Source organism: Dendropsophus ebraccatus, chromosome 9 (genome assembly GCF_027789765.1).
Source record: "Dendropsophus ebraccatus isolate aDenEbr1 chromosome 9, aDenEbr1.pat, whole genome shotgun sequence".
NCBI lineage: Eukaryota > Metazoa > Chordata > Amphibia > Anura > Hylidae > Dendropsophus > Dendropsophus ebraccatus.
Genome location: NC_091462.1, coordinates 54092252 through 54117608, shown reverse-complemented (window position 1 = coordinate 54117608; position 25357 = coordinate 54092252). Strand labels below are relative to the sequence as shown.

Sequence of the window (25357 nt, the reverse complement as noted above, 5' to 3'; positions counted from 1 at the left end):
GACGTCCTGGCTGGTTATGAAGTGCGCATGCGCTACATAACCAGCCAACTCTGAAAAAATTTAAAGTGACAGAGACCAATTTGGTCTCTGTCACTGAACTATGATTACTGTGATAGAAAATATCACAGTAATCATAGTAATACAGTGAAAATGAATGTGTAAAGTAAAAAAAGTGACAAACACACAAAAAAATAAAACACACACTTTTTATTATAGTAATAATTGCAGTTTACTCCTAAATTACCCCTAACCCCCCCAGATTACCCGTAACTACCGCAGGTTGCCCTTAACCCCCCAGGTTGTCCGTAATCACGTCAGATTGCACGTAACCCCCCAGATTACACGTAACCACCGCACGTTGCCCATAACCACCGCACGTTGCCCGTAACCACCGCACGTTGCCAGTGACCCCCTCTAGATTGTCCGTAATCACCCCAAATTACATGTACCCACCCCAGATTACCTATAAGCACTTCAGTTTATCCGTAACAAATCTAGATTGTCTGTAACCCCCCCCAGGTTGCCCTAACCACCGCAGGTTGCCGTAATCATGCCAGATTACATGTAACCCCACCAGATTGCACGCAACCACTGCAGGTCGCCTCTGACCACCGCACCTTGCCTCTGACCACCGCACCTTGCCTCTGACCACCGCACCTTGCCTCTGACCACCGCACCTTGCCTCTGACCACCGCACCTTGCCTCTGACCACCGCACCTTGCCTCTGACCACCGCACCTTGCCTCTGACCACCGCACCTTGCCTCTGACCACCCCAAATTGCCAATGACCCCCTCCAGATTGCCCGTAACCACGCCAGATTACAGGTACCCACCTCAGATTACCTATGAGCACTTCAGTTTATCCGTAACCACCCCAGATTGCCCGTAACCACCCCAGATTGTCCGTAACTACCTCATGTTTACCGTAACCACAGCAGGTTGCCTGTAACCACCCTAGATTGCCTGTAACCACAGCAGGTTGTCTGTAACCACAGCCGGTTGTCTGTAACCACAGCCGGTTGTCTGTAACCACAGCCGGTTGTCCGTATCCTTGTCAGGTTGCCTGTAACCACCCTAGGTTGTCCGTATCCACGTCAGGTTACCTGTAACCACCCCAGGTTGCCTGTAACCACAGCAGGTTGTCCGTATCCACGCCACGTTGCCTCTAACCACCCCAGGTTGCCTGTAACCACCCCAGGTTGCCTGTAACCACTCCAGGTTGCCTGTAACCACCCCATGTTGCCTGTAACCACCCCAGGTTGCCTGTAACCACCGCAGGTTGTCTGTAACCACAGCAGGTTGTCCGTATCCACGTCAGGTTGCCTGTAACCACCCCAGGTTGTCTGTAACCACAGCCGGTTGTCCGTATCCTTGTCAGGTTGCCTGTAACCACCCCAGGTTGCCTGTAACCACCCCAGGTTGCCTGTAACCACCCCAGGTTGCCTGTAACCACCCCAGGTTGTCCGTATCCACGTCAGGTTGCCTGTAACCTCCCCAGGTTGCCTGTAAGCACCCAAGGTTGTCTGTAACCACAGCAGGTTGTCCGTATCCACGCCACGTTGCCTGTAACCACGCCACGTTGCCTGTAACAACGCCACGTTGCCTGTAACCACCCCAGGTTGCCTGTAACCACCCCAGGTTGTCTGTAACCACAGCAGGTTGTCCGTATCCACCCCACGTTGCCCGTAACCACCCCAGGTTGTCTGTAACCACAGCAGGTTTTCCGTATCCACCCCATGTTGCCCGTTACCACCCCAGGTTGCCTGTGACCACCCCATGTTGACCATATCCACCCCAGATTGTCTGTAACCACAGCAGGTTGTCTGTAACCATAGCAGGTTGTCTGTAACCACAGCAGGTTGTCCGTAACCACAGCAGGTTGTCCGTATCCACCCCACGTTGCCCGTAACCACAGCAGGTTGCCCGTGACCACCCCATGTTGACCATACCCACCCCAGATTGTCTGTAACCACAGCAGGCTGTCTGTAACCACAGTAGGCTGTCTGTAACCACAGCAGGCTGTCTGTAACCACATTAGGTTGTCCGTATGCACGCCACGTTGCCCGTAACCACCCCAGGTTGCCTGTGACCACCCCACGTTTACCGTAACCACCCCAGGTTGTCCGTATCCACCCCAGATTACCCGTAACCACCCCATGTTCACCGTAACCACCCAAGGTTGTCCGTATCCACCCCTGATTACCCGTAACCACCTCCAGATTACCCGGAACCACCCCAGACTGTCCGTAACCACCCCACGTTACCTGTAATCTCATTTTCTTTATTGTATTTTAGTAACTGCGCTATTCTAATAACTGTTACTAGCTGCGGTTTTGCTCCAGCAAATTGGCGCTCCTTCCCTTCTGAGCCCCGCTGTGTGCCCATACAGTGGTTTATGCCCACATATGGGGTACCGTTCTACTCAGGAGAACCTACGTTACAGATTTCGGGGTACATTTTTTCTCCTGTTCCTTGTGAAATTTTGAAATTTCAAACTAAATGAACATATTATTGGAAAAATTCGAGTTTTTCATTTTTACTGGCCAATTTTGAATACTTTCCTCCCATACCTGTGGGGTCAAAATGCTCATCCTACCCCAAGATGAATTCTTTGAGGGGTGCACTTTCCAAAATGGGGTGTCTTATGGGGGGGGGTTTCACTCCGCTGGCACTACAGGGGCTCTGCAAACGCACCTGGCTCTCAGAAACCTCTTCAGAAAAATCTGCACTGAAAGTGCTAATTGGCGCTCCTTTCCTTCTGAGCCCGGCTGTGTGCCCATACAGGGGTTTATGCCCACATATGGGGTACCGTTGTACTCAGGAGAACCTGCGTTACAGATTTTGGGGTGAACTTTCTCTTTTGCTCCTCAATAAATTGAGAAATTTCAAACTAAAGGAATATATTATTGGAAAAATTTGTGTTTTTTATTTTTACTGTCTACTTTTGAATACTTTCCTCTAATAGCTGTGGGGTCAAAATGGTCACCACACCCCAAAATGAATTCTCTGAGGGGTGCACTTTCCAAAATGGGGTGACTTATGGGAAGATTTTACTCCGCTGGCACTACAGGGGCTCTGCAAACGCACCTGGCGCTCAGAAACTTCTGCAGCAAAATCTGCATTGAAAAAGCTAATTGGCGCTCCTTCCCTTCTGAGCCCCGCTGTGTGCCCATACAGTGGTTTATACCCACATATGATGTACCGTTCTACTCAGGAGAACCTGCGTTATAAATTTTGGGGTAATTTTTTTCTCTTGTTTCTCGTGAAATTGAGAAATTTCAAACTAAACGAACATATTATTGGAAAAATTCGAGTTTTTCATTTTTACTGTCTACTTTTGAATACTTTCCTCTAATACCTATGGGGTCAAAATGGTCATTACACCCCAAGATAAATTCTCTGAGGGGTGCACTTTCCAAAATGGGGTGACTTATGGGGAGATTTTACTCCGCTGGCACTACAGGGGCTCTGCAAACGCACCCGGCGCTCAGAAACTTCTTTAGCAAAATCTGCATTGAAAAGGCTAATTGGCGCTCTCTTCCTTCTGAGCCCGGCTGTGTGCCCATACAGTGGTTTATGCCCACATATGGGGTACCATTGTACTCAGGAGAACCTTCTTTATAAATTTTGGGGTAATTTTTTTCTCTTGTTCCTCGTGAAATTGAGAAATTTCAAGCTAAGCGAACATAGTATTGGAGAAATTCGAGTTTTTAATTTTTACTGTCTAATTTTGAATACTTTCCTCTAATACCTGTGGGGTCAAAATGCTTATCCTACCCCAAGATTTATTCTTTGAGGGGTGTACTTTCCAAAATGGGGTGACATTTGGGCGGGTTCTATTCTGCTGACACTACAGGGTGTCTGCAAATGCACCTGGTGCTCAGAAACTTCTTCAGCAAAATCTGCATTGGAAAAGCTAATTGGCGCTCCCTTCCTTCTGAGCCCCGCTGTGTGCCCATAAAGTGGTTTACGCCCACATATGGGGTACCGTTGTACTCATGAGAACCTGCGTTACAAATTTTGGGGTGCTTTTTCTCTCATGTTCCTTTTTAAAATGAGAAACTTTAATCTAAACGTATATATTATTGGAAAATTTTAATTTTCCATTTTTTTACGGCCTAATGCTGAGTACTTTGCTCCAGCCCCTGTAGGGTTAAAATGCTCATTATACCCCTAGATTAATTCTTTAAGGTGTGTAGTTTCCAAAATGGGGTCACTTATGGGGGTTTCCAGTATACAGGCCTCCTAAATCAACTTAAAAAAAGAACTGGTCCCTAAAAAAATCAGTTTTGGAAACTTTCACGAAAATGTGGTAATTTGCTGATAAATTTCTAAGCCCCGTAACACCCTAAAAAAGTAAAATATGTTTATGAAATGAAGCCAGAATAAAGAGGACATATTGGTAATGTGACTTAGTAACTAATTTATGTGCTACGACTTTCTTTTTTTAGAAGCAGAGAATTTCAAAGTTCATAAAATGCTAATTTTTTTAATTTTTCATGATATTTTGATGTTTTTCACAAAAAACACACAAAGTAGTGACCAAATTTTGCCACTAATATAAAGTGCCATATGTGACGAAAAAACAATCTCAGAATCGCTAGCATACGTTAAAGCATCACTGAGCTATAAGAGCATAAAGTGAGACAGGTTAGATTTTGAAAAATGAGCCTGGTCATTAAGGCCCAAATAGGCTTAGTCTTGAAGGGGTTAATAGTTTAATAGTTTATTTGTTTATTTATTTATATTTCTAAAATGGGAAAAGGAGGGTGATTTGGTGATTTTTCCCTTTTTTTTACTTTAACTGGAAGTCCCCCTGGGGGACCTGTATATACACAGCACTGATCTCTCATAGAGATCAATGCTGTGTATATACACAGCAATGATCAGTGAGATCGGTGACACATCACTCTGGCTTGCTGCAGTCCAGAGCAATGTATTGTCGAGCCGGGATCGGCGTCATTGCGACGCTAGGTCCCAGCCAAATAACTGAGTTTAAAAACCCCGCCCAAACTGGAGACAAGAGTTTGTCTCCAGTTTGAGTGGGGTTTTGAAACTCGGTTCCATTGAAGTAAATGGAGCTTAATTGCAAACCGCACCTGAACTGGAAACAAGAGTCGTGTTGACTGTGAAAGAAAGTGGCCATGTTTTTGTAGCACTGAATAACCCCTTTAATGAAGCTCTAAGAGCATTACACTAAGTCTGTTTTGAGGCCCTCCACTGTTTTTGCTGTGACCAGATCCTGGTGTAGACTGTACCAAAGATTTACTTTTCTCCTAGTAAAGAAGGCTTGTTGCCTCCAGAGATTAAAGGTGTGACTGTCATTTCAGTGTCATTTTGCAGAAAATGAGTATCAATAGTACAAGCGATTTTAAGAAACTCTGTAATAGGTTTTATTAAGCAAAAGAGTTTCCTTCTGTACTCAAAAAGCTGTTTTGCAGCCTCCCCACCCCTATCACTTCAGAAGCATCAGGTTTTCTGAGTCCAGAAGGGAGGGAAGAGAATCAGCCAGTGTATAGGAGCCAGCACAGCACAACATCCTACAATCTTACCTCACCACATTCCCAGACCAGCACTGAGCAGTCTGATATGTGAACCCAGTTTTTTCTGTGCCAAGGCAGTCTTAAAACTGCACAGGCTGTATCTCTCCTCTTCCTGCTCACTCCCCCCTTGGTCCCTCTATAATGGACACAGCAAACCCAACTTCACTTTGTTCTTCTGTAATATAGATGACTTGGCATTGAACAGAAAAGAAGTGTGTGTGGGGGGAGTGGAGACTGCTAAACAGCTTTTTGAGTACAGAAAGAGTCTTTTTGCTTAATAAAACTTACTACAGAGTTTTCTTAAAATTGCTTGGAACATCTCTTGACCATAATGGGCCATTTATATACTTCAATATGTTAATCATATCTCCACGCTTCCCGCTCCTGACATCATATTGATACATGATGAGGGTGGGGATAGAGTCCACTACATTGCTTACCTTTTTGTTGGTTTTGTGTTTCACGTAATGTGGGATTAGGTGCTAACTCTCTGCATTTGATTCCTGGTGGCTGGAAATATGGATGCAGCCCTAGGGTTGCCTGAGAAACATTGATACAGCTATAGGCCATGTTCTAACTGCGTATAATACCGGTCGTTCTGTGACCCGGCTGGGTCACAGAACGGCTGATGTTGCTGAAAATCATACTGGCCAGTACTGCAGTACCGGCCAGATGATCTTAACTTCTGGTTAATTCGGATGCAGGTGCAACCATGTGCGCCTGCATCCAAATTCACCTCTACATAAAGCTGGAGCTGCATGCTCCATCGTGTGAACTGACGTGTCTGTGCGTCCACTATTCAATGAATAGTGGCCGTACAAAACTGACATGTCCGTTTTTTTGCGGCCAGATGGAATCCGGCCAGGATTCTATTCATTCAAATACAACGTATGTTTAGCATAAATGATGCCCATTATTGCAAATTGCACAATGACCGTGATTTATGCTAAACATACATTGTGTGAACATGGCCATAGGCTGTTAACATGTCTTCAAGGACTCCCTAGGGTTGCATCCAACTTCTCCAGCCACCAGAAATCAAATGCTCATCTTTAATGCCTAACACCCCCCGACTAAATAACCACACACAATATAGAATTTTAAAAAATGATATATCTATCAATAGGATATTTATGTACACCCGCTTATCTCAGGAACAGGACCGAATAATAACAATTGTAAAGCCCCATATATTTATTTGGACTGGTGACAGGTCCTTTTCAATCAAACTTATAGTTAAAAACGTAGTTATATAATAGAAGGTTAAATATTTTTATACATGTCATCTCCTTTTTTTGTAAGTGTAAGTGCAACGCTGACTAATATTCAGTATTTTTCTAATTTTCTGTATTGTTTCTACATATGTATTTTTTTTATTAGATTGAAGGTGCCTTTACTCAGGGACTTGGTCTGTTCACATTAGAAGAACTCTATTATTCTCCACAAGGTGAAATGTATACATTGGGACCTGACAAGTATAAGATACCTGCTGTGTGTGATGTTCCCACAGAATTTAATGTGTCTCTTCTGGCATCCTCCAAGAACCCGTATACTATATATTCCTCTAAGGTGAGCAATACAGTAGAGAAATCATACGCATTAAAAAGCGCCCTTTAAAATGACAATGTGTAGTGATATTAAATACATGATGTTACAACCCAGGAATAATGCTTTAGGCTATGTTCACACTACGTAAAGTACAGCCGTTTTTGTGCATCGGCAACAAAGGCCGTACTATATGCGCCTGTGAGCACTGCTTTTACTTCATTGGGATCCCGGCCGGAGCGTATACACATCGTATACGCTCCGGCCGGGATTCCATGCGGACCCGCAAATAACTGACATGTCAGTTTTCTGCGGCCGCAATTCAGTGAATTGTGGCCAAAGAAACCCATGTCAGTTCACACGATGAAGCGAGTGGCTCCGGCCACTTGCTTCATTGTGTGCAGTGGCAAATTCTAATGCGGGCGCACGTCGATGCGCCCGCATCAGAACACTACTGCCAGAAAGATCATCTGTCCGGTACTGCAGTACCGGCCGGGATGATCCGGGCAGAGACAGGCCGTTCCGTGACCCGGTCGGGTCACGGAACGGCCGGTCTCATACATTGTGTGAACATAGCCTTACACTGTAGACATTCTGTTGTTAATAGTCTACATTATCTGTACTTTTAGTTCTTAGTAAAAAGTTGCCTCCTTAGTTGTTGGGCCCCATGACAGCTACTATGCCAGTTACCCTATAAATACCCTCTACTAATGTTTGCCACTTTCTCATCCATGAGATATAACCGCTAAAGAAGGCATGTGTAAAAATAACAATAGCCGTATGTTTGTTTGTTTTAGGGTTTGGGGGAAACTGCCCTGTTTTTGGGGAGTTCTGTATACTTTGCCATAAAAGATGCTGTGGATTCTGCTCGGGAAGAACGTGGTATACCTAAGATTTTTACACTCAACAGCCCAGCGACTCCTGAAAAAATCCGAATGGCCTGTGAAGATTACCTAACAAAAATGGTATGCTTCTCCAAAGAGGATGCTTAAAGCGACTCTGTACCCACTTTCCCCCCTCCCCAACTACTTATACTTACTTGTAGCTCATGTGAAGTCCATTCTTCTAATATGTTTGTGGACGCTGGTAGCGTTTTCGTTCGGGTTAAAAAAGAAATTTACTTGTGGAGATGTTGTGTCTAAAAGGCAGGGCCGAGAGCCTTCGTGCCCAGGTGAAGCACCGCCTCTGTGGTCCCGGTCTGTGTCTCCCCCTCCTCTCGTCCTTTGTCCGCCCTCGACAACTGAAGTTGTTTTCTTGCGCCTGTGCCGTGCGTCGAAACCACTCGCGCCATTTCCGTGACGTGAGGTCAGCGCCCCCTCGTTGCTGGTCACGCTGCGCGTCGTCCACGCCCAGTGTTGGCGACGCACTTCAGGTATACAGCACCCCAGAACTATACACTATTGGTATACAGGACCTCCACCAACTATATACTACAAGTATACAGGACCTTGACTAATACTGTCAATGTTGTATATAATCAGGCTCAGCATAACACTACCAATGTTATACATAACCAGGCTGTATATAACACTGCCAGTGTTGTATATAACCAGGCTCAGTATAACACTGTTAATGTTGTATACCAAGCTGTATACTGTATAACACTACCAATGTTGTACATAACCAGGCTGTATACTGTATAACACTGCCAATGTTGCATATAACCCGGCTGTATATTACACTGATAATGTTGTATATAACCAGGCTGTATACTGTATACTGTAACAATGCCAATGTTGTTTATAACCAGGCTGTATATTACACTGACAATGTTGTATATAACCAGACTCTGTATACAGTCTGATCACATGACATCTCAGTTTGGCTGTTAGGTATTTAGAATGTTTAAATTTTTTAATTTCTAATGTGCATACGCTACAATTTATGTAAACAGTGCAGAACTCTCGGGGTATATAGCGTATAAAGGCGACCTTGGAACAAATCCAATAAACACACTGACTGACTTTATACCCGGGCAGCGCCGGGTACATTTTCTAGTATAGTATATTGTTGGTGATGTCACTGCAACCTTTGCCTTTAATATAACATAATAATGAATATACATATATGTCCACTCCCCTGTCCTTCTGGCCTCAGCCTTCTGCCCGCAGCCACCATGAGAACTGCAGAGCCAGTCTCTGAAGTGACAGGCCGCTCAACCAAATGACACAGAGCTGTCCCGTCTTAGACTGGCTCTGAAGCTCCACCGGCAGCGGCACCAGCGGGCAGAGGCGAGAAGGACACCAGGGAGTGTACGGTATGTATATATCTTATTATTTTCTTTACACATTCATCAGCCGTTGGGATGCACAGTCGATGACTGATGATTTTTAGTCAGGAACAAAAGACATTATCAGCCGTTGATCGTTGTCATCACTACTTGGAGTGATAATCTGCAGAATCGGCCTGTTTATGGCTAGGGTGCAATGTCTATAAGGTGAGATGAGTATTTCACACAACCTATAATTAGGATCTCTCAATTTGTAAGAAATGTCAAGGGCAACAAATCTTAAATGAGCAAAAATTAATCCTAATTGACACAATATAACACCAACAAATTACTAAAATATAACCGTTATTTAAACATGATTCCGCAACCCAATGATTCAACACCCCATACCAGTATTTCCTGCACTGATCCTCCAGGGGCATATACAGGAATGTTGCAGGGATTTACCAAGGCGAGGTGGACATACAAGCGCCAAACCAGTACTTTCCAGGTTAGGGTGAAAAGGTGACTACAGTGGTACCTTGGTTTAAGAGTAACTTGGTTTAAGAGCGTTTTGGAAAGAGCTCACAGTTTTTCAAAATTGTAACTTGGATTTAGAGCATTGCTTTAAGAGCTCCCTTTACTGGGTGGGAGGGCGAGTGAGGGAGGGACATGGTCTGTACTGGGTGGTCTGCAGCACTGTATTCTGACTTCTCACCTTCCAAATCATGAAACATCCACTTCAGGCTGGGGCTTACATCAGGGGACAGGACTGTGGAGGTAATCTCTTCATATCTGTACCAGTCAGAGAGTGCTGCTATACTGTGTCCACATATTTCTGCCCATTCCTTTATACCCCTGATTGCTATACTGCACAGTAACTTATAATATGACATTCAGCTTCTTCAATGTTTGTCTCATCTGTTTTACATGTTGTTCAGAATAAAAAAAATCATTATTTTGGGAAAATTTGTTTGGTTTAAGAGTGGATTTGGTTTACAAGCAAAGTCCCGAAACGAATTATGCTCTTAATCCAAGGCAGCACTGTATTTATTTCTGCACCTTGATATGCTAGCGAGATGTGTTGCACAGCTGTAGTACTCAAGGGGTTATTGTTGTTTGTGATTTGTGCACCCATGAGAGCTCTTTCCTCTTCTCTACCTATCTCTTTTCTCCTTTCTTCACTTACACTCTCTTCTCAACCACTCACAGAAGTGTTAGTGAGTCTTAGTCACATTGCTGAACAGAGAGAACGCAAGCCAGAATGGTCCCTACAGTAGCCAAGTTGAGCCCTGGCTTATGCCAGGTCCCCTGTTAGAGGACAAGTCCAATGAGTTTTAGTCTAGCTGTTAAGCAGAACAGACGCAAATGGGAAGCAAGGACACCCTTTCTTGAAAGCAGCACTTTTACACACTATAAAGTGCTAGACACTCTGATAGAGGGATCATCCCAGCCCACGCCGAGAACAAGTCTAAAGGTGCAGGAGAGTATCCTGAAGAAAGAGGAACTTATCCGGATAGAGCAAAGGTGCTAGAAGACTATTTACTCTATCTTGCAGCACAGGTGTAACCAGGGAACCTTGGCCACTTTGCTCAACCCAGGTAACAAGTTCTGGGGCCTGAGTCACCCTCTAGAACGGGTCGCCCGACAATGGTGGGCAATAGGTGGTGCAAAGACCAAAGAGTCAAAACACATGCACAAGTATTTTATCTACTCAAGTTTTCTACTTATTCTAACTCTAAAGTTCCGGCAGAGCCAGTGGCGTAGCTACCATAGAGGCAGGGAAGGCGGTTGCTATGGGGCCCGTGGAGGGAGGGGGCCCAGGGAAGATAAGAGCCTCCTGTGTCCTTTTGCTTAACCCCTTATGTACTGCAGTGTGTAAGTGACCCAGTGTTCTCTTACATGCTGCAACACAAAAAAGGGTTAACAATTAGCTCTCTGCCTGACTATTTTGATAACCTCTGACCTCTGTTCTCTGAGCTCCTGCAGAGGTCAGGGGTTATCAGTGCAGGAGTAGTGAAGGAGAGAGAGTTAATTGTCTTCTGTATTAACCCTTTGTGTTGCAGCATGTAAGAGAACACTGGGTCACTTACACACTGCAGTAAATAAAGGGTTAAGCAAAAGGTAGTCTGCTCCTGCACCTATGTATATAACCATGAGGCTCCTAATAGGCTATTTGGACATACAGTGGATGGACAGAACAAGCAGACATTGGCTTTATCCTCTGCCAGTCACTGTTGTGGCTGCTCGCAGGAGCTGGCCACAAGAGATTTTTTTTTTTTTGCCACATCACCGAATATATATATATATTATAGTGTGTAGGGGGGCCCCATAATGTCTTTTGCTATGGGGCCCCATGAATCCTAGCTATGCCCCTGGGCAGAGCACAGTACTGCATTAGGTTGGGACTCTTTCGACATCATCCTCTCTACTTCTCTGCACTTACTCTACTTCTCAGAACGCAACCAAGCCAGCACGGCTATTCTACCTCTCAAGCTCTTAGCACAAGTCTTGTCAGTTAAGTCCAAAGTATTGTATACCACTGTATCAAGTATCTTAAAACATGATTTATTGCAGGCGGCAAGGACGCCGAACACCTCCAGCAGACAACTGTTTTGCGTTCTACGATTCGTTGAACTGACGAAGCATAGGACGCAAAACAGCTGTCTGCTAGAAGTGTTCGGCGTCCTCGCCGCCTGCAATAAATCATGTTTTAAGAGGTTTCTACAATAAAGTACACAGTACGAACTGGTGAGTGCCCTTGCATTATTCTTTTTGGTGACTGTTTGACTGCATATCTGCAATTCGAGCAAGAGTGCACCACCACGGCAAGCAGCTTATTTAGTGTAATACGCCTCCCATCCTGCATTTTATCCAAGCAGCATGGTGGTACTAGTGTCTGTGTCTGTGCCTGTATCTTGTAAAGGACATTTGAGAGTTTATTTATTGTAACTGGACTCAGTGATTCTTATCTCAGCACCTACACAGTAACGGCAACTTCCTTGGGTCTTTTACCCTTTCTGTGGGTGGCAGTACCAATAGTCTGAGGGGGTCACAACTCCACTTCGGACTACCATAATAGGCATTCAAGGGACCCGCTCACATCCCAGCAGGTTACTGACCACTGGGGAAAGGATATAGCCGGCCTATGTAAACTAAAAGCAGGTGTGCCATCGTACTTGTGTGCCCAACCGGCACTGGCGTCACAACAACATAACACCTGGCTGATCTATTCTCCGACCAACCACCCTTGTAGTGGAGTCACACTTCACCATCTGGCAAGTGACCGGTCGAGCCTCACACTGGGGCTACACCACACTCACTTGTAGTGCCTTTACAGGACATGATCAATCACATAGTCGGGCCACAGAAATGATTGCTGTATCATTTGTGTGTCCATTTTAATTTAATTTGGATTGTTATTTCCTGCACATCTCCTTTTTCAGAGAGACATGCGACTGATAATGATTTTTACAGCCACACAAAAAATCAAATCAGCCAGCAAAAAAACAAGCCTGTAAAAAGTTACCTCTATAAATTTGTATTCAAAAAGCTTCTTTTTGTGTGACCCTGTGATACTTATTAAGCGTACCTAATAATATAACTTAAATGAACATTATAGTTTATACTATATATATATATGGGATTAATTTTTTGTCTGTTGCCTTTTAGATCCCCAAAGATGAGACTGGAACGTTTGCCCCTTGGTCTATTGATATTACTAGATGAACAAGAATATATTGCACTTTTCCTCATATTACATAGTGTGATAAAGAGTGCTACAATGATACTTCTTCTGAAATTAACGTGATTTTAAGCGTTTCATAATAAAGAAGCAGGCGTGAATATTATGTTTTCTCTCCTCCTCTGGCACAAAATATTAGAGGGTTGTCTAGAGAGCACCATCCCACTTCACCACCTCTATTGTTTGTACTCTTATAATACTGTGAGATAGCTGTTAGGACAAGGAAACTCGTGGTACCTATCATATATCTAGCTGTGACAACTTGTACTGAATAATAACAGCATTTTTCTTCTGGAAGCACAGACAGATATATGAAAGGTACCGTGTGCCTCCTTGTCCTGTCTGCACTAAATAATAAAAGCATTTTTCTTCTGGAAGCACAGACAGGACAAGGAGGCACATGGTACTTTTCATATATCTAACAGTGTCAGCAGTTTATATAGAATGTTTCAGATGCAATTCATGTTCTAAAGGATTTGGCCAGTTTCAGGAAAGCACCCTAATAGAGTGACAGAGATAGAAAATTAAAGGGGTTATCCAGCGCTACAAAAACATAGCCACTTTTCCCCCTCTCTTGTCTCCAGTTCAGATGTAATTGGCAATTAAGCTCTATTTACTTCAATGGAACTTCCAAACCCCACCCAATCTGGAGACAAGAGAGGGGAAATGTTTTTGTAGTGCTGGATAACCCCTTTAAAGTCATAATGGCCCAACTTACCCCCCTCCACACCTGAGATGATCTGGTAGTTCCCAGCCCCAACTGCTTAGCGCTGCTTCCTCTTATTATCCCCGCATAAACTGCCTGCTCAGCTACTCCAGCCAATTATTTGCTGAGCAGGGAGTTTACATTTTGGTTCCATTGACTCTTTAACCCCAAAGGAGTGTTGAACAGTGGGGGCTAAGAACTGTCAGAACAGCCGCTGTGGGGGGATTAGGGCAGGTGAGTTAATTTTTTTTTTTTTTTTGTTTTTATTTATTTTTCATTTTTCTCACCCTGTTTTGGTTAAAAAAAAATTGGCTGGACAATCTCTTTAAAACTACTTGCCTAATGCAGTCATGGTTCCCTTGTACTTCCAAAGCTGCTCCTACCCCTCAAGGCATGAACTCTACAAAACCTCTGAAGGTGTCCTATGGTATTTGGTGCCAAGACATTACCAGACAACAGCCGCTCAAGCAGATTGAGGTGTGGGGAGTGCATATCCTGTTCAAGGGGTCATTGCCATTACCTGCCAAGAAGGGGTGTACTTTGTTCACAACAATAGGTTGTGCAGGTGCTACATTGTTGAAGTGACTTCTACTGCCACTGGAATGGCAGGACAGGAGATTTTCCTGCAGAACATCTCCTGGGAATCCTTCTGCAACCACCAGCTTACTGCCTTCAGAGAATGTATCCTGGTGCAATCCTGTTACATAACCATTTTAATGTTATGGCTGATCGGTGTATACTGTATGTGTTCCTAGAAAACAAATCCTCAAATTCTCAGCCACTGGGAGGATACATGGCTATTTGGGTTTCCAGCTCTGTAGGAAAAGTAACTAGCCTCCACCCATGTGCTCCTCCTTCTTTCATTACTTAATATGAAATAGACCTTTCACCCTGCCCCAGTGTTAGACATCTGCTTGGATCTGTAGCTCCAGGAGCTTGATCTCTGAAACCATGGATGGGGGTGCTACATCTGATCCGCTTATATTCTTTGTAAATGGGAGGAAGGTAAGTGGATATACCTGACCTACACATATATGGTGCACGGGCATGTCATTTCAATATATATCGATGTAAAAGATTATCTCTAAGAAATCTGATTTCCAAACTGAGCTAGTCCCATTATATATGTCATATTGTTAAGGAGCCTCCCATTTATTTTATTAATCTAGCTACACATACATCAGTCCTAATCCACTCTTTTATATCTAGTCTATTGTGCACTGTCCAAACTGGAGCCCATACTCGTGATGATTCTCATGCTTAGCTTGCTGTTAAAAATCATATTTTGTGATTTGCTGCTTAACTTAATATATTACAATAATTCAGTGTCAGTGACTATTACAGTGGACTTTGACCAAAAATGCTTTTTGCAACATCAAAATATATACAAGGAACATTTACCTTCATGTGAGTGTTGTGATGATCATACTTCTGATAAATCCATACAAGTGCTTGGTATTTCATTGTTTCAATTGTTTGAATGTAAGTAAATCTGAATAATTCAATGGATTAAATCTTCATCTGATCACATCATTCTTCTCTGCTGTTTTATTATCCTATGATCTAGAAAATGACTTGAACCACTCACTAGAACAAGCTGTCCCAAAATGCTCTTTGAGCTAAGTGGATGAAGGAGCACAGAGTTAGGCATGAGTGTGGAAGTTCTGTTGAAGTCAATGGTGAGCTTGACAGCACCACCTGATCTAGATTTATGTTTGTTAAAGGGGTTATCCAGCGCAACAAAAACAAGGCCACTTTCTTCCAGAGACAGTCCCACTCTTCTCTCCAGCTTGGGTGGGGTGTAGCTGCTCAGTTCCATTGAAGTGAATGGAGCTTAAAGGGGTTATCCAGCACTACAAAAACATGGCCACTTTTCCCCCTCTCTTGTCTCCAGATTGGATAGGGTTTAAAACTCAGTTCTATTGAAGTAAAATTGAAGTAAATAGAGCTTAATTGCAAACCACACCTGAACTGGAGACAAGAGAGGGGGGAAAGAGGCCATGTTTTTGTAGCGCTGGATAACCCCTTAAAGTGCAAACCGCACCTGAACTGGAGACAAGAGTCGTGTTGTCTCTGAAAGAAAGTGGCCATGTTTTTGTAGCACTGGATAACTTTTTTAACACTAAGGGTGCCTTTACACAGACAGATTTTTGTCACAGACTTTTGAAGCCAAAGCCAGGAAATGAGGAGAGATCTCAGTCTTTCCTTTATGACCTGTTCTCTGTTTATAGTCTGTTCCTAACTTTGGCTTCCAAAACCTGTCAGATAAATCTCTCTGTGTAAAGGCACCCTAAGGGCCATATTACACTAAGATATGACAGATTTTTACAGCCAAAGCCAGTAATGGATTTGAAAAGAGGAAAAAATCTTTCTTTCCCTTTATGACCTGATCTCTGTTTATAGTCAATTCCTGGCTTTGGTTGCAAAAATCTGTCAGTCTGTCAGATAATCTGTTGGTGTATTAGGGCCTTAAGAGTATTCACAAAAATGACATGGTAGGGAACTAGAGGTTTAAGGGTGCCTTTACACAGAGAGATTTATCTGACAGATTTTTGAATCCAAAGCCAGGAACAGACTATAAACAGAGATCAGGTCATAAAGACTGGGATCTATCCTCTTTTTCAAATCCATTCCTGGCTTTGGCTTCCTAAATCTGTCAGATAAATCTCTATGTGTAAAGGCACCCTAAGCATGTTGTTGGAACAGCAGATTTTGTTTGGGGTCCCAGCAATGAGGGTCCTAACAATTTTTTTTTTTTTTTGTGCTGAACTCACTGTGCTGAACTCACTCTGCTGTAACTGTAGCATAGTGTTTGTTTATTGTGTTGTTGTTTTTTTTTGTTTTTGTTTTTTCAAAAATGCTGTGGCTAGATTTTTTTTGTTTTTGTGATGGAAATTTAGTGTTTTTGTTGCGCTCAATTCTTTGCTGGTAAAATTGTATTCGATTTGAGACCAAAAATTAAGCAGTTGTGATTTTTTTTTACCACAGTCATGTTGCAACTGCATCACATCATGTGTAATAACAATCACAATTATTTCTTACAATGCTGCAATGAAAATAAACACTTTAAGGGTAGCTTCACAAGTATCGAATACGCAGCAGATTTAACGCTGCAAGTTTGATCGTGCAATCGTATCCGCTGCGTGTAAGGACCCGGCCCCTTTAAACCCCTTTTTGGGGGGATTTAGTTTTTTAATTTTTGTCATGAGTTCTGCTTTACATGTATGTTTTTGGCATTTATCTTTATTTTTCCTTCTTTATTTTTCTTCTCTGTATGTGTGCCATTGCTCCGCCCTCCTCAGTGGAAGGTTGGTTACCCTTTGTCATGTGATGTAATTGTATGCAGGTGAAGGTGTGTAATTTCTCATGCTTATAAGTCAGTCTGTACACAACTTTGTTATATGCTGTGATCAAGGCTCAGAGCGGGCCGAAACACATCTAGCATTTTTCTTCGTTTTTTGTATGTAACGATTTTATGGAGTTAGCACAATAAATACCGGATTTTATTGGACTGCTGGAATACGTTTCTTTTATCCATGCTGCAACGCCTGATCACCCACGGGTGAGGTCCTGTGCACTCCTATTCCGGCAAAGAGAATAGCCAACTATATTGCAGCAAGTAAAGCATATACGGAGTAGCAGCGGGAAAAAACCTTTGCTGTACTTATTGCCGATAATTGACCCTTGTAAAAGGCCCCTAAGGCTGTGTTCACATAAATAAAATCTGCACTGAACATGGACATGGAATGCATGTAATGGACTTCCCCTCCCCGCCCAGTCATAAGATGCTGGGAGCAGCGGAACTGTATGCATATGCACCACGCTGTAATGAATCAGCCGCACTTCTCTGTCATTATAGCACAGCTCATATGAATACAGTTCCCCTGCTCCAAGCATCTTATCACAGATGCTGCCTGGGTGTGGGGGGGAGAACATGGACGTGTGAATGTGGCCTTGCCCTTCAAGAACTGCTCAAGAAGATGGATTTCAGGGTTTTACTATTATGGAACTAAATGGCAGCTCTTCTTTTACATGCTAATAAAGACACTTCGAAGAGAAATACAAGTAAATTTCACATGAAATACTAACATTTGGGACTTGATTTGCCCTTATTTTTATTTTATGAGAACATAGCCTAAGGCTGGGTTCACACAACGTTTTTGCGATCCTTTTTTTTTTCTTCCATTTTTACAAAAAACGCATGAAAAAACTGATACAATTAATTTTGAGCAGTTTTTTTCATTGACTTCCATTATTAAAAAAAAAAACAGATCTAAACATTTTTTTTAACAAAAACGTAGCTGACTTTATTTTTTTTGTACATTTTGACCCATTTTTTTTTATAATGGAAGTTGAAAGAAAAATGGATCAAAACAGATGCACACAAATGCATGTGTTTTTCCATCAGTTTTTTTGCAAAAACAGATGAAAAAAAAACACATTGCAAAAACGTAGTGTCAACCCAGCCTTAAAGCGACTCCGTACCCACAATCTGACCCCCCCAAACCACTTGTACCTTCAGATAGCTGCTTTTAATCCAAGATCTGTCCTGGGGTCAGTTCGGCAAGGGATGCAATTATTGTCATAAACACAACTTTTAATCCGGCAGCGCTGAGTCTAACGGCCGGGACTTACATTTGTATATGCATTAGGCTAGCACACCCTCTCTGTCCTTCCTCCCCACCCTCCTCATCATTAGGAATGCTCCAGGCAGATTGCTCCCTATTCCCCACCTGTGTGCATAATGAACATGGGCTGGATCGTTAATACACCTGTGCAAAGCTCAAACAGCAGTAAATGTTCCTGGATCATTCCTAATGATGAGGAGGGTGGGGAGGAAGGACGGAGAGGTGGTGCCAGCCTAATGCATATACAAATGTAAGCCCCGGCTGTTAGACACAGCACTGTAGGATTAAAAGTTGTTTTTATGACAATAACTGCATCACCTGCCGAACGGACGGCAGGACAGATCTTGAATTAAAAGCAGCTATCCGAAGGTACAAGTGGTTTGGGGGGGTCAGATTGTGGGTACAGAGTCGCTTTAAAGTAACTTATTTTTTTCTCATCTAAGCAATCATTTTTTTATCTCATCCAATAATTTTGGTCTACAGATAATTGAGGAGAAGGCAGATGCAGGGCAGACGCTGCTGCCATACCTCAGAAGAAAATGTATCCTTTTATAAAGAAGTGATGTAGTTCACACTCTATGATCTCTTATAGTGACTAAAAAAAGACATGTAAGTCATATAAACCAGTTTTTGGGAACAAATTGTTCCACATTTTTGTTGCACAATTCTAGGAAAACAATCAGTAGGATTGTGCTGATATGGTTCCCAGCTGAACAGTATAGATCTACCCAGGCTTACCAGCCAGATGCAGTGGTGGCTTTACATTGGGGAGAAAGGTGTTTTATTCTGGCACGTGAGGCACTAGTCATCTGGGTGGGGAGCCATTGTGACTAGTCACGACTCTTTGCCTGCCATCGCCCCCCCACCACCCCCACACACCCTGTATTCAATAAGAAGGATTCCCATCATGTGCAATTCTTAATCGCGGGTTATTATAATTTTACAGATTTCTTTTCCCTCTAATGTAGTATACCCTTATTCAATATTCCTAAAAGGATGGGGGTGACCGGCAGCTGTGGGATAAAAGACATGAATGAAACCATTTTCCCTCACATACAATTTGAAGCAAAGCTGCATGTATTTTCAGCTTTTCTATTTCTTACTCACAGAGTTTCCAAAGACAGACACAGCACATGACTCCATAATTTAGTTACATATCTAATTTTACTACATAATATCCTGCTGACTTCCTGGGGTCAGAGGGGATGCAGCAGTCACACAGTAATGGATGGTAGTTACAGCACCATCCCCTTCTGTTTTATGCCTTATATTCACTATCATGTAACTGAATTCTTATTAATAGCAGTAGTTATACATAGTTATAAATAGATTATATGCACATTGCACATTGACAAGGAGTATATAGCAATAAATTTAGTGTTATAAATTGTTAAAACATGAAAAATAAAAAATTATGAAAAATAAATTATATTAACGTAGAAAGTCTTGTGGTGAATACTGTATATATAAATATAGAAATAATTGTTGTCTGTTGGCGGCTTTGCAGGGCCCTTGCAAGCCGCCAATTGTTTAAATACTGTGCTGGCAGCAGGGATTTCAGTGTCTACTGCATATTCAATGGGATGTTGGATAGTTGATCGTTCATTGAAAATTCACAAAAAATTCTTTAAATAATTCACCGTTATTTGGGCTGTTTGTAATACATTAAAGGGAACCAATCACCGGAAAAACGCATATAGAGCTTTTGAAATGTGCTGTTAGAGCACACAGTACACTTGCCACATGTGTTTCCATAGCCTCCGTGCCTTCCCCGTGTAAGCCGCAAAGTAACTTTATAAAACTGGCGCCCTGTATGCTAATTACCTGAGGTAGTCACCTGGGCGGTGTTCGGCTAGCAGGTAGTCACGGTCCCCTGGGCGTTCTACCGCTGTAATCACGCCCCTCTGGGCGTGATTCAAATGGCCGAGTAGCTGTGACATTCTGATGCCGGACACCGCCGCACATGCGCAGTGCAGCCGCTTCCATTCCAGCGGTACTGCGCCTGTGCAGAATAGCCTCGAATAGCCTGTTAGCCGGAGTTCGAGGCTATTCTGCACAGGCGCAGTCCAACCGGAATGGAAGCGGCTGCACTGCGCATGTGCGGCGGCGTCCGGCATCAGTACGTAAGCGCGCCGACGTTGGCACGGCGCGCTCCCGAGTGACGCCACAGCCACTCTGACATTTGAATCACGCCCAGAGGGGCGTGATTACAGCGGGAGAACGCCCAGGGGACCGTGACTACCTGCTAGCCGAACACCGCCCAGGTGACTACCTCAGGTAATTAGCATACAGGGCGCCAGTTTTATAAAGTTACTTTGCGGCTTACACGGGGAAGGCACGGAGGCTATGGAAACACGTGTGGCAAGTGTGCTGTGTGCTCTAACAGCACATTTCAAAAGCTCTATATGCTTTTTTCCAGTGATTGGTTCCCTTTAAGTGGAGAAAAAGTATGTTGGCGGAAGTCCACCGCTCACCAGTCCTGTATTGTTCTTGAAGTCTACGGCCGTAGATGCAGAGGATATGTGAGATAGGCTGTGGCTTCGCCGCTCGTGTGTGAACACTGATGGATGCTTCCTGCAGTTTGCACAGCGAAGCTTGAGCAGTGGAGGCTTACTGCAGCCAGGTAATTCCACCTCTGTTGGGCGTTCCTCCCATAGATGAGATGTTGGGAGTGTTGGTAAATGCTCCAAAAGCCAGGGATTGAAGCTAGGATATATGCTAAGAGTTTAGCGTAGTATAGTAGCACAGTAATGTATTCACCACTAGTTGCAACTGTAATAGACACGTTTCTGCTGAATAATCCTCCATTCTTTCCTCAGTATTAGGTTTGCAACCTAATTAGGTTTTTTATTTTTCATGTTTTAACAATTTATAACACTAAATGTATTGCTATATACTCCTTGTTAATGTGCAATGTGCATATAATCTTTTTGGAGCTAGGTTCAAAAAAAAAACGCATAGGGTCCCCCCTATTTTTATAACCAGCCGGGTTAAAAACCAAACGACAGCAGCCTGGTAACACCAGGGTGGGAAGAGCCATTGGTTTAGGCCCTCCCCAGCCTAAATCTTACCAGCCTGCTGCCGCCCGGTCCAGGAGCGCCAATTTTAACGCTCCGGGACCACTGGCACCCGACTCTTCCCAGTACCCCTGGTGGCATTGGGTACTGGGGTAATAATAGGGGGTTAGTGTTAGCCATTTTATACCGGCTAACACTAGGCCCCGACTTAGTAATGGATTCCGTCTATTAGACGGCTTCCACTACTACGTCTATAAAGTAAAGAAATAAAGACAAGACACAAGTTAAAAAAAATTTTTATTCAAATAAAAACACCCCCACACCCCTCATTGACCATTTTATTAAAAAAAAAACAACAAACAACCGCTGGTCATCAACGTAGTCCACGGAATCCGACGGAATCCCCAGGATACCGATATCTGAAAAACAAAAAGGGAGAAACACACAAAAAACACACAAACAGGAGCACAACACCCATCCTTGTGAGCGGTGTTGTGCTCTTTACAGTATGCAGCATCTTTACAGATCGCTGCTTACAGTCTGGCCCCCAAGGGGTTAAGGGAGGATGTATTGTATCCCCTTTAACCCCTTGGGGGCCAGACTGATGTCAGACTGCACCCATCCCAGCAAGGAAGGGGTTAAGTGACCCCCCTTCCTTGCTGGGAGGGGTGCAGTGCTGGGGAGGGGGTGGGGAGAGCTCTATACTCACCCCGATGTGTCCTCTTCGCTGGTCCACAGCACAATGAAGTCACTGTGCTGCGGACCCGCTAATTATATGTGCGCTGAGCCGATCAGCCAATCAGCTGAGCGCACATATAATTCTAAATGTTTCTTCTAATAATGCTACTGTGATAACATAATTAGAAGAAACATTTGATGTTTTAATTAAAGTAAAGTGATGATTAGTACAGAATGCTCTATTGCCGGCAATATGAATTAACGGCTTACTGGAGCTTCCTGTACTAATTAATATTTAATTAATAAAACACATTTTCGTTGAAATAAAATCAGTTTCGTTGTTCAATAATTTAATTCTAACGAATCCATCATTGTGCAATTAAATATACTGTCAAAAAATAAATATATATATAAATATAGATTTATTTATATATATATTTTAACAGTATATTTAATTGCACAATGATGGATTTGTTAGAATTAAATTATTGAACAACGAAAGGGACTTTATTACAAAGAAAATGTGTTTTTTATTACTTTAATATATTAACTATTAGAGGCATCGGCATTCGGCATCATTGCCGGCTATTTTTGAAGTACTCCATACGGACCGCCTGTCAATCCACGGCCGCATTTCCAGCTGCAAACAATGGTCTTGTTCATTTTTTACGGGTCCGTTTACGATAGGGCCGTAGATTCATACATAGTGTGCACTGTGCAGCCGTATATCGTATACTTTCCAGCGTACGCATGAACCACCAAAAATACCGCCGCACAATTACAGCCGCAAATACAGCCGCACAGTAACATAGTGTGAACCTAGCCTTAAACTGTATAACTACTGCTATTAGGGCTCGTTCACACAGAGAAAAAGCAGCTGAATTTCTGCGCTGAATCAGCGCTGAAATTTCAGCCGTTATAGGTGCAGAGCTAATTTCCATTGTGTTGAATGGAAATTCTGCTCTGCAGTTCACACGGTGGAGTTTCCACACTGAACTAATCCGCTTTCCGCCAGAAGAATGAACATGTTCATTCTTCCGCTAGCGGAAGCCTATACAAGCCAATGGGGCTCTGATTTTCTGTTTCAGCGCGGAATACAAGCGGAATACAAGCGGAAATTACGCGCTGAATCAGCGCGGAAATAGGGAAAAAAGGGAGGGAGGAGGATTCTAGTATATATTCTGGTATAGTCTAGTTTAGGGCTCGTTCCCACTGAGCAAAAGCAGCTGAATTTCTGCGCTGAATCAGCGCTGAAATTTCAGCCGTTAAAATAGGTGCAGAGCTAATTTCCATTGTGTTGAATGGAAATTCTGCTCTGCAGTTCACACAGTGGAATTTCCACACTGTACTAATCCGCTTTCCGCCAGAAGAATGAACATGTTCATTCTTCCGCTAGCGGAAGCCTATACAAATCAATGGGGCTCTGATTTTCTGTTTCAGCACGGAATACAAGCGGAAATTACTCGCTGAATCAGCGCGGAAATGGGGAAAAGAGGGGGGGGGGAAGATTCTAGTATATATTCTGGTATAGTCTAGTTTACTCACCAAATACTCACTGAATTTCAGCGCTGAATGCATGCGGATTCAGCGCGGATTCCTCGAGTATTCCGCGCTGAATTTGTCAAGAGCTGATTACGAGCTGAACACTTTCCTAGCAGAATACGCAGGGATTCTGCTTACATTCTGCTTATATTCTGCTCGAAATTCAGCGTCAGTTGATTTCAGGCGGAAATATTTCCTTGCGTAATCCGCTCCTTTTGCTCTGTGTGAACGTAGCCTTACTCGCCAAATACTCGCTGAATTTCAGCGCTGAATGCATGCGGATTCAGCGCAGATTCCTCGAGTATTCCCCGCTGAATTTGTCAAGAGCTGATTACGAGCTGAACACTTTCCTAGCGGAATACGCAGGGATTCTGCTTACATTCTGCTTATATTCTGCTCGGAATTCAGCGTCAGTTAGGCGGAAATATTTCCTCGCGTAATCCGCCCCTTTTGCTCTCTGTGAACGTAGCCTTAATAAGAATTCAGTTACATGATAGTGAATATAAGGGCTCGTTCACACAGAGCAAAAGCAGCTGAATTTCTGCGCTGAATCAGCGCTGAAATTTCAGCCATTAAAATAGGTACAGAGCTAATTTCCATTGTGTTGAATGGAAATTCTGCTCTGCAGTTCACACGGTGGAATTTCCGCACTGAACTAATCCGCTTTCTGCCAGAAGAATGAACATGTTCATTCTTCCGCTAGCGGAAGCCTATACAAAGCAATAGGGCTCTGATTTTCTGTTTCAGCGCGGAATACGCGCGTATTCAGCGCGGAATACAAGCATAATACGAGCGGAAATTACTCGCTGAATCAGCGCGGAAATGGGGAAAAAAGGGGGGAGGAGGATTCTAGTATATGTTCTGGTATAGTTTAGTTTACTCGCCAAATACTCGCTGAATTTCAGCGCTGAATGCATGCGGATTCAGCGCGGATTCCTCGAGTATTCCGCGCTGAATTTGGCAAGAGCTGATTACGAGCTGAACACTTTCCTAGCAGAATACGCAGGGATTCTGCTTATATTCTGCTCGGAATTCAGCGTCAGTTGATTTCAGGCGGAAATATTTCCTCGTGTAATCCGCCCCTTTTGCTCTGTGTGAACGTAGCCTAAGGCATAAAACAGAAGGGGATGGTGCTGTAACTACCATCCATTACTGTGTGACTGCTGCATCCCCTCTGTTTGTTTTATTCATTTTTTTTCTACAAAAGTAAAGGATATAAATGTTAAATTAATCATACTTAATTGAGTTCTTTTACTCAAAGGGTGATTACTAGAGAGCCTACCACTTCACACAAATTTATCCGGTACACAGGTGCTAACAAAGTAGTGCACTCGTAATATACCCACAATCCCATCTGCATTATCAGGTTGAGTTCTTACCACACCAAAACCAGTAGTTACACAGTCATCTCCACCAGCTAATATGCAGAGTAACCAGCTCCGTGCAGATAGACCAGGGTAACTACTGATTATGGTAGGCGGTGACTTATTGGAGGGTCAGATAGGCACCCCAGGATTTTCGGTTAATGATAAGTTGGGACGGGGTGACTCCACAGCATCTTAAGTTGATAGTAAGAGGTCGGTGATTCAGTTGGGAATTTTGACATGTGTTTTGACTGTAAAATCAATAAAATTTTATAAAGTAAAAAAAACAGTATCAGCTGAAGGGGTTGTGTGGGAATGGATCCATAGAGCGAACATGACAATCAAATCTGGGGAATTAGAGGAGAGGATAGTAATTGGAA

The 25357-nt window shown here is 43.2% G+C and overlaps 2 protein-coding genes across 3 annotated transcripts in view; both read left to right on the top strand.

Annotated features, from left to right (window-relative positions):
* LOC138801003 (aldehyde oxidase 1-like) overlaps positions 1–13372 on the top strand; it is a 101430-nt gene extending 88058 nt beyond the window's left edge. Inside the window, exons 32-34 of one of the 2 annotated variants that reach the window (XM_069983353.1) lie at positions 6924–7112; positions 7886–8053; positions 12970–13372. In XM_069983353.1, the coding sequence (XP_069839454.1) occupies positions 6924–7112; positions 7886–8053; positions 12970–13026 (414 nt within the window). In that variant the 3' untranslated portion in view covers positions 13027–13372. The remainder of the gene's footprint in view (positions 1–6923; positions 7113–7885; positions 8054–12969) is intronic. The other variant, XM_069983352.1, reaches the window with a different exon arrangement.
* Positions 13373–13499: 127 nt separating this feature from the next.
* The window catches only part of LOC138801002 (aldehyde oxidase 1-like), a 72644-nt gene continuing 60786 nt past the window's right edge, over positions 13500–25357 (top strand). Inside the window, exons 1-2 of the mRNA XM_069983351.1 lie at positions 13500–14753; positions 18860–18917. Of these exons, the coding sequence (XP_069839452.1) occupies positions 14700–14753; positions 18860–18917 (112 nt within the window). The 5' untranslated portion in view covers positions 13500–14699. The remainder of the gene's footprint in view (positions 14754–18859; positions 18918–25357) is intronic.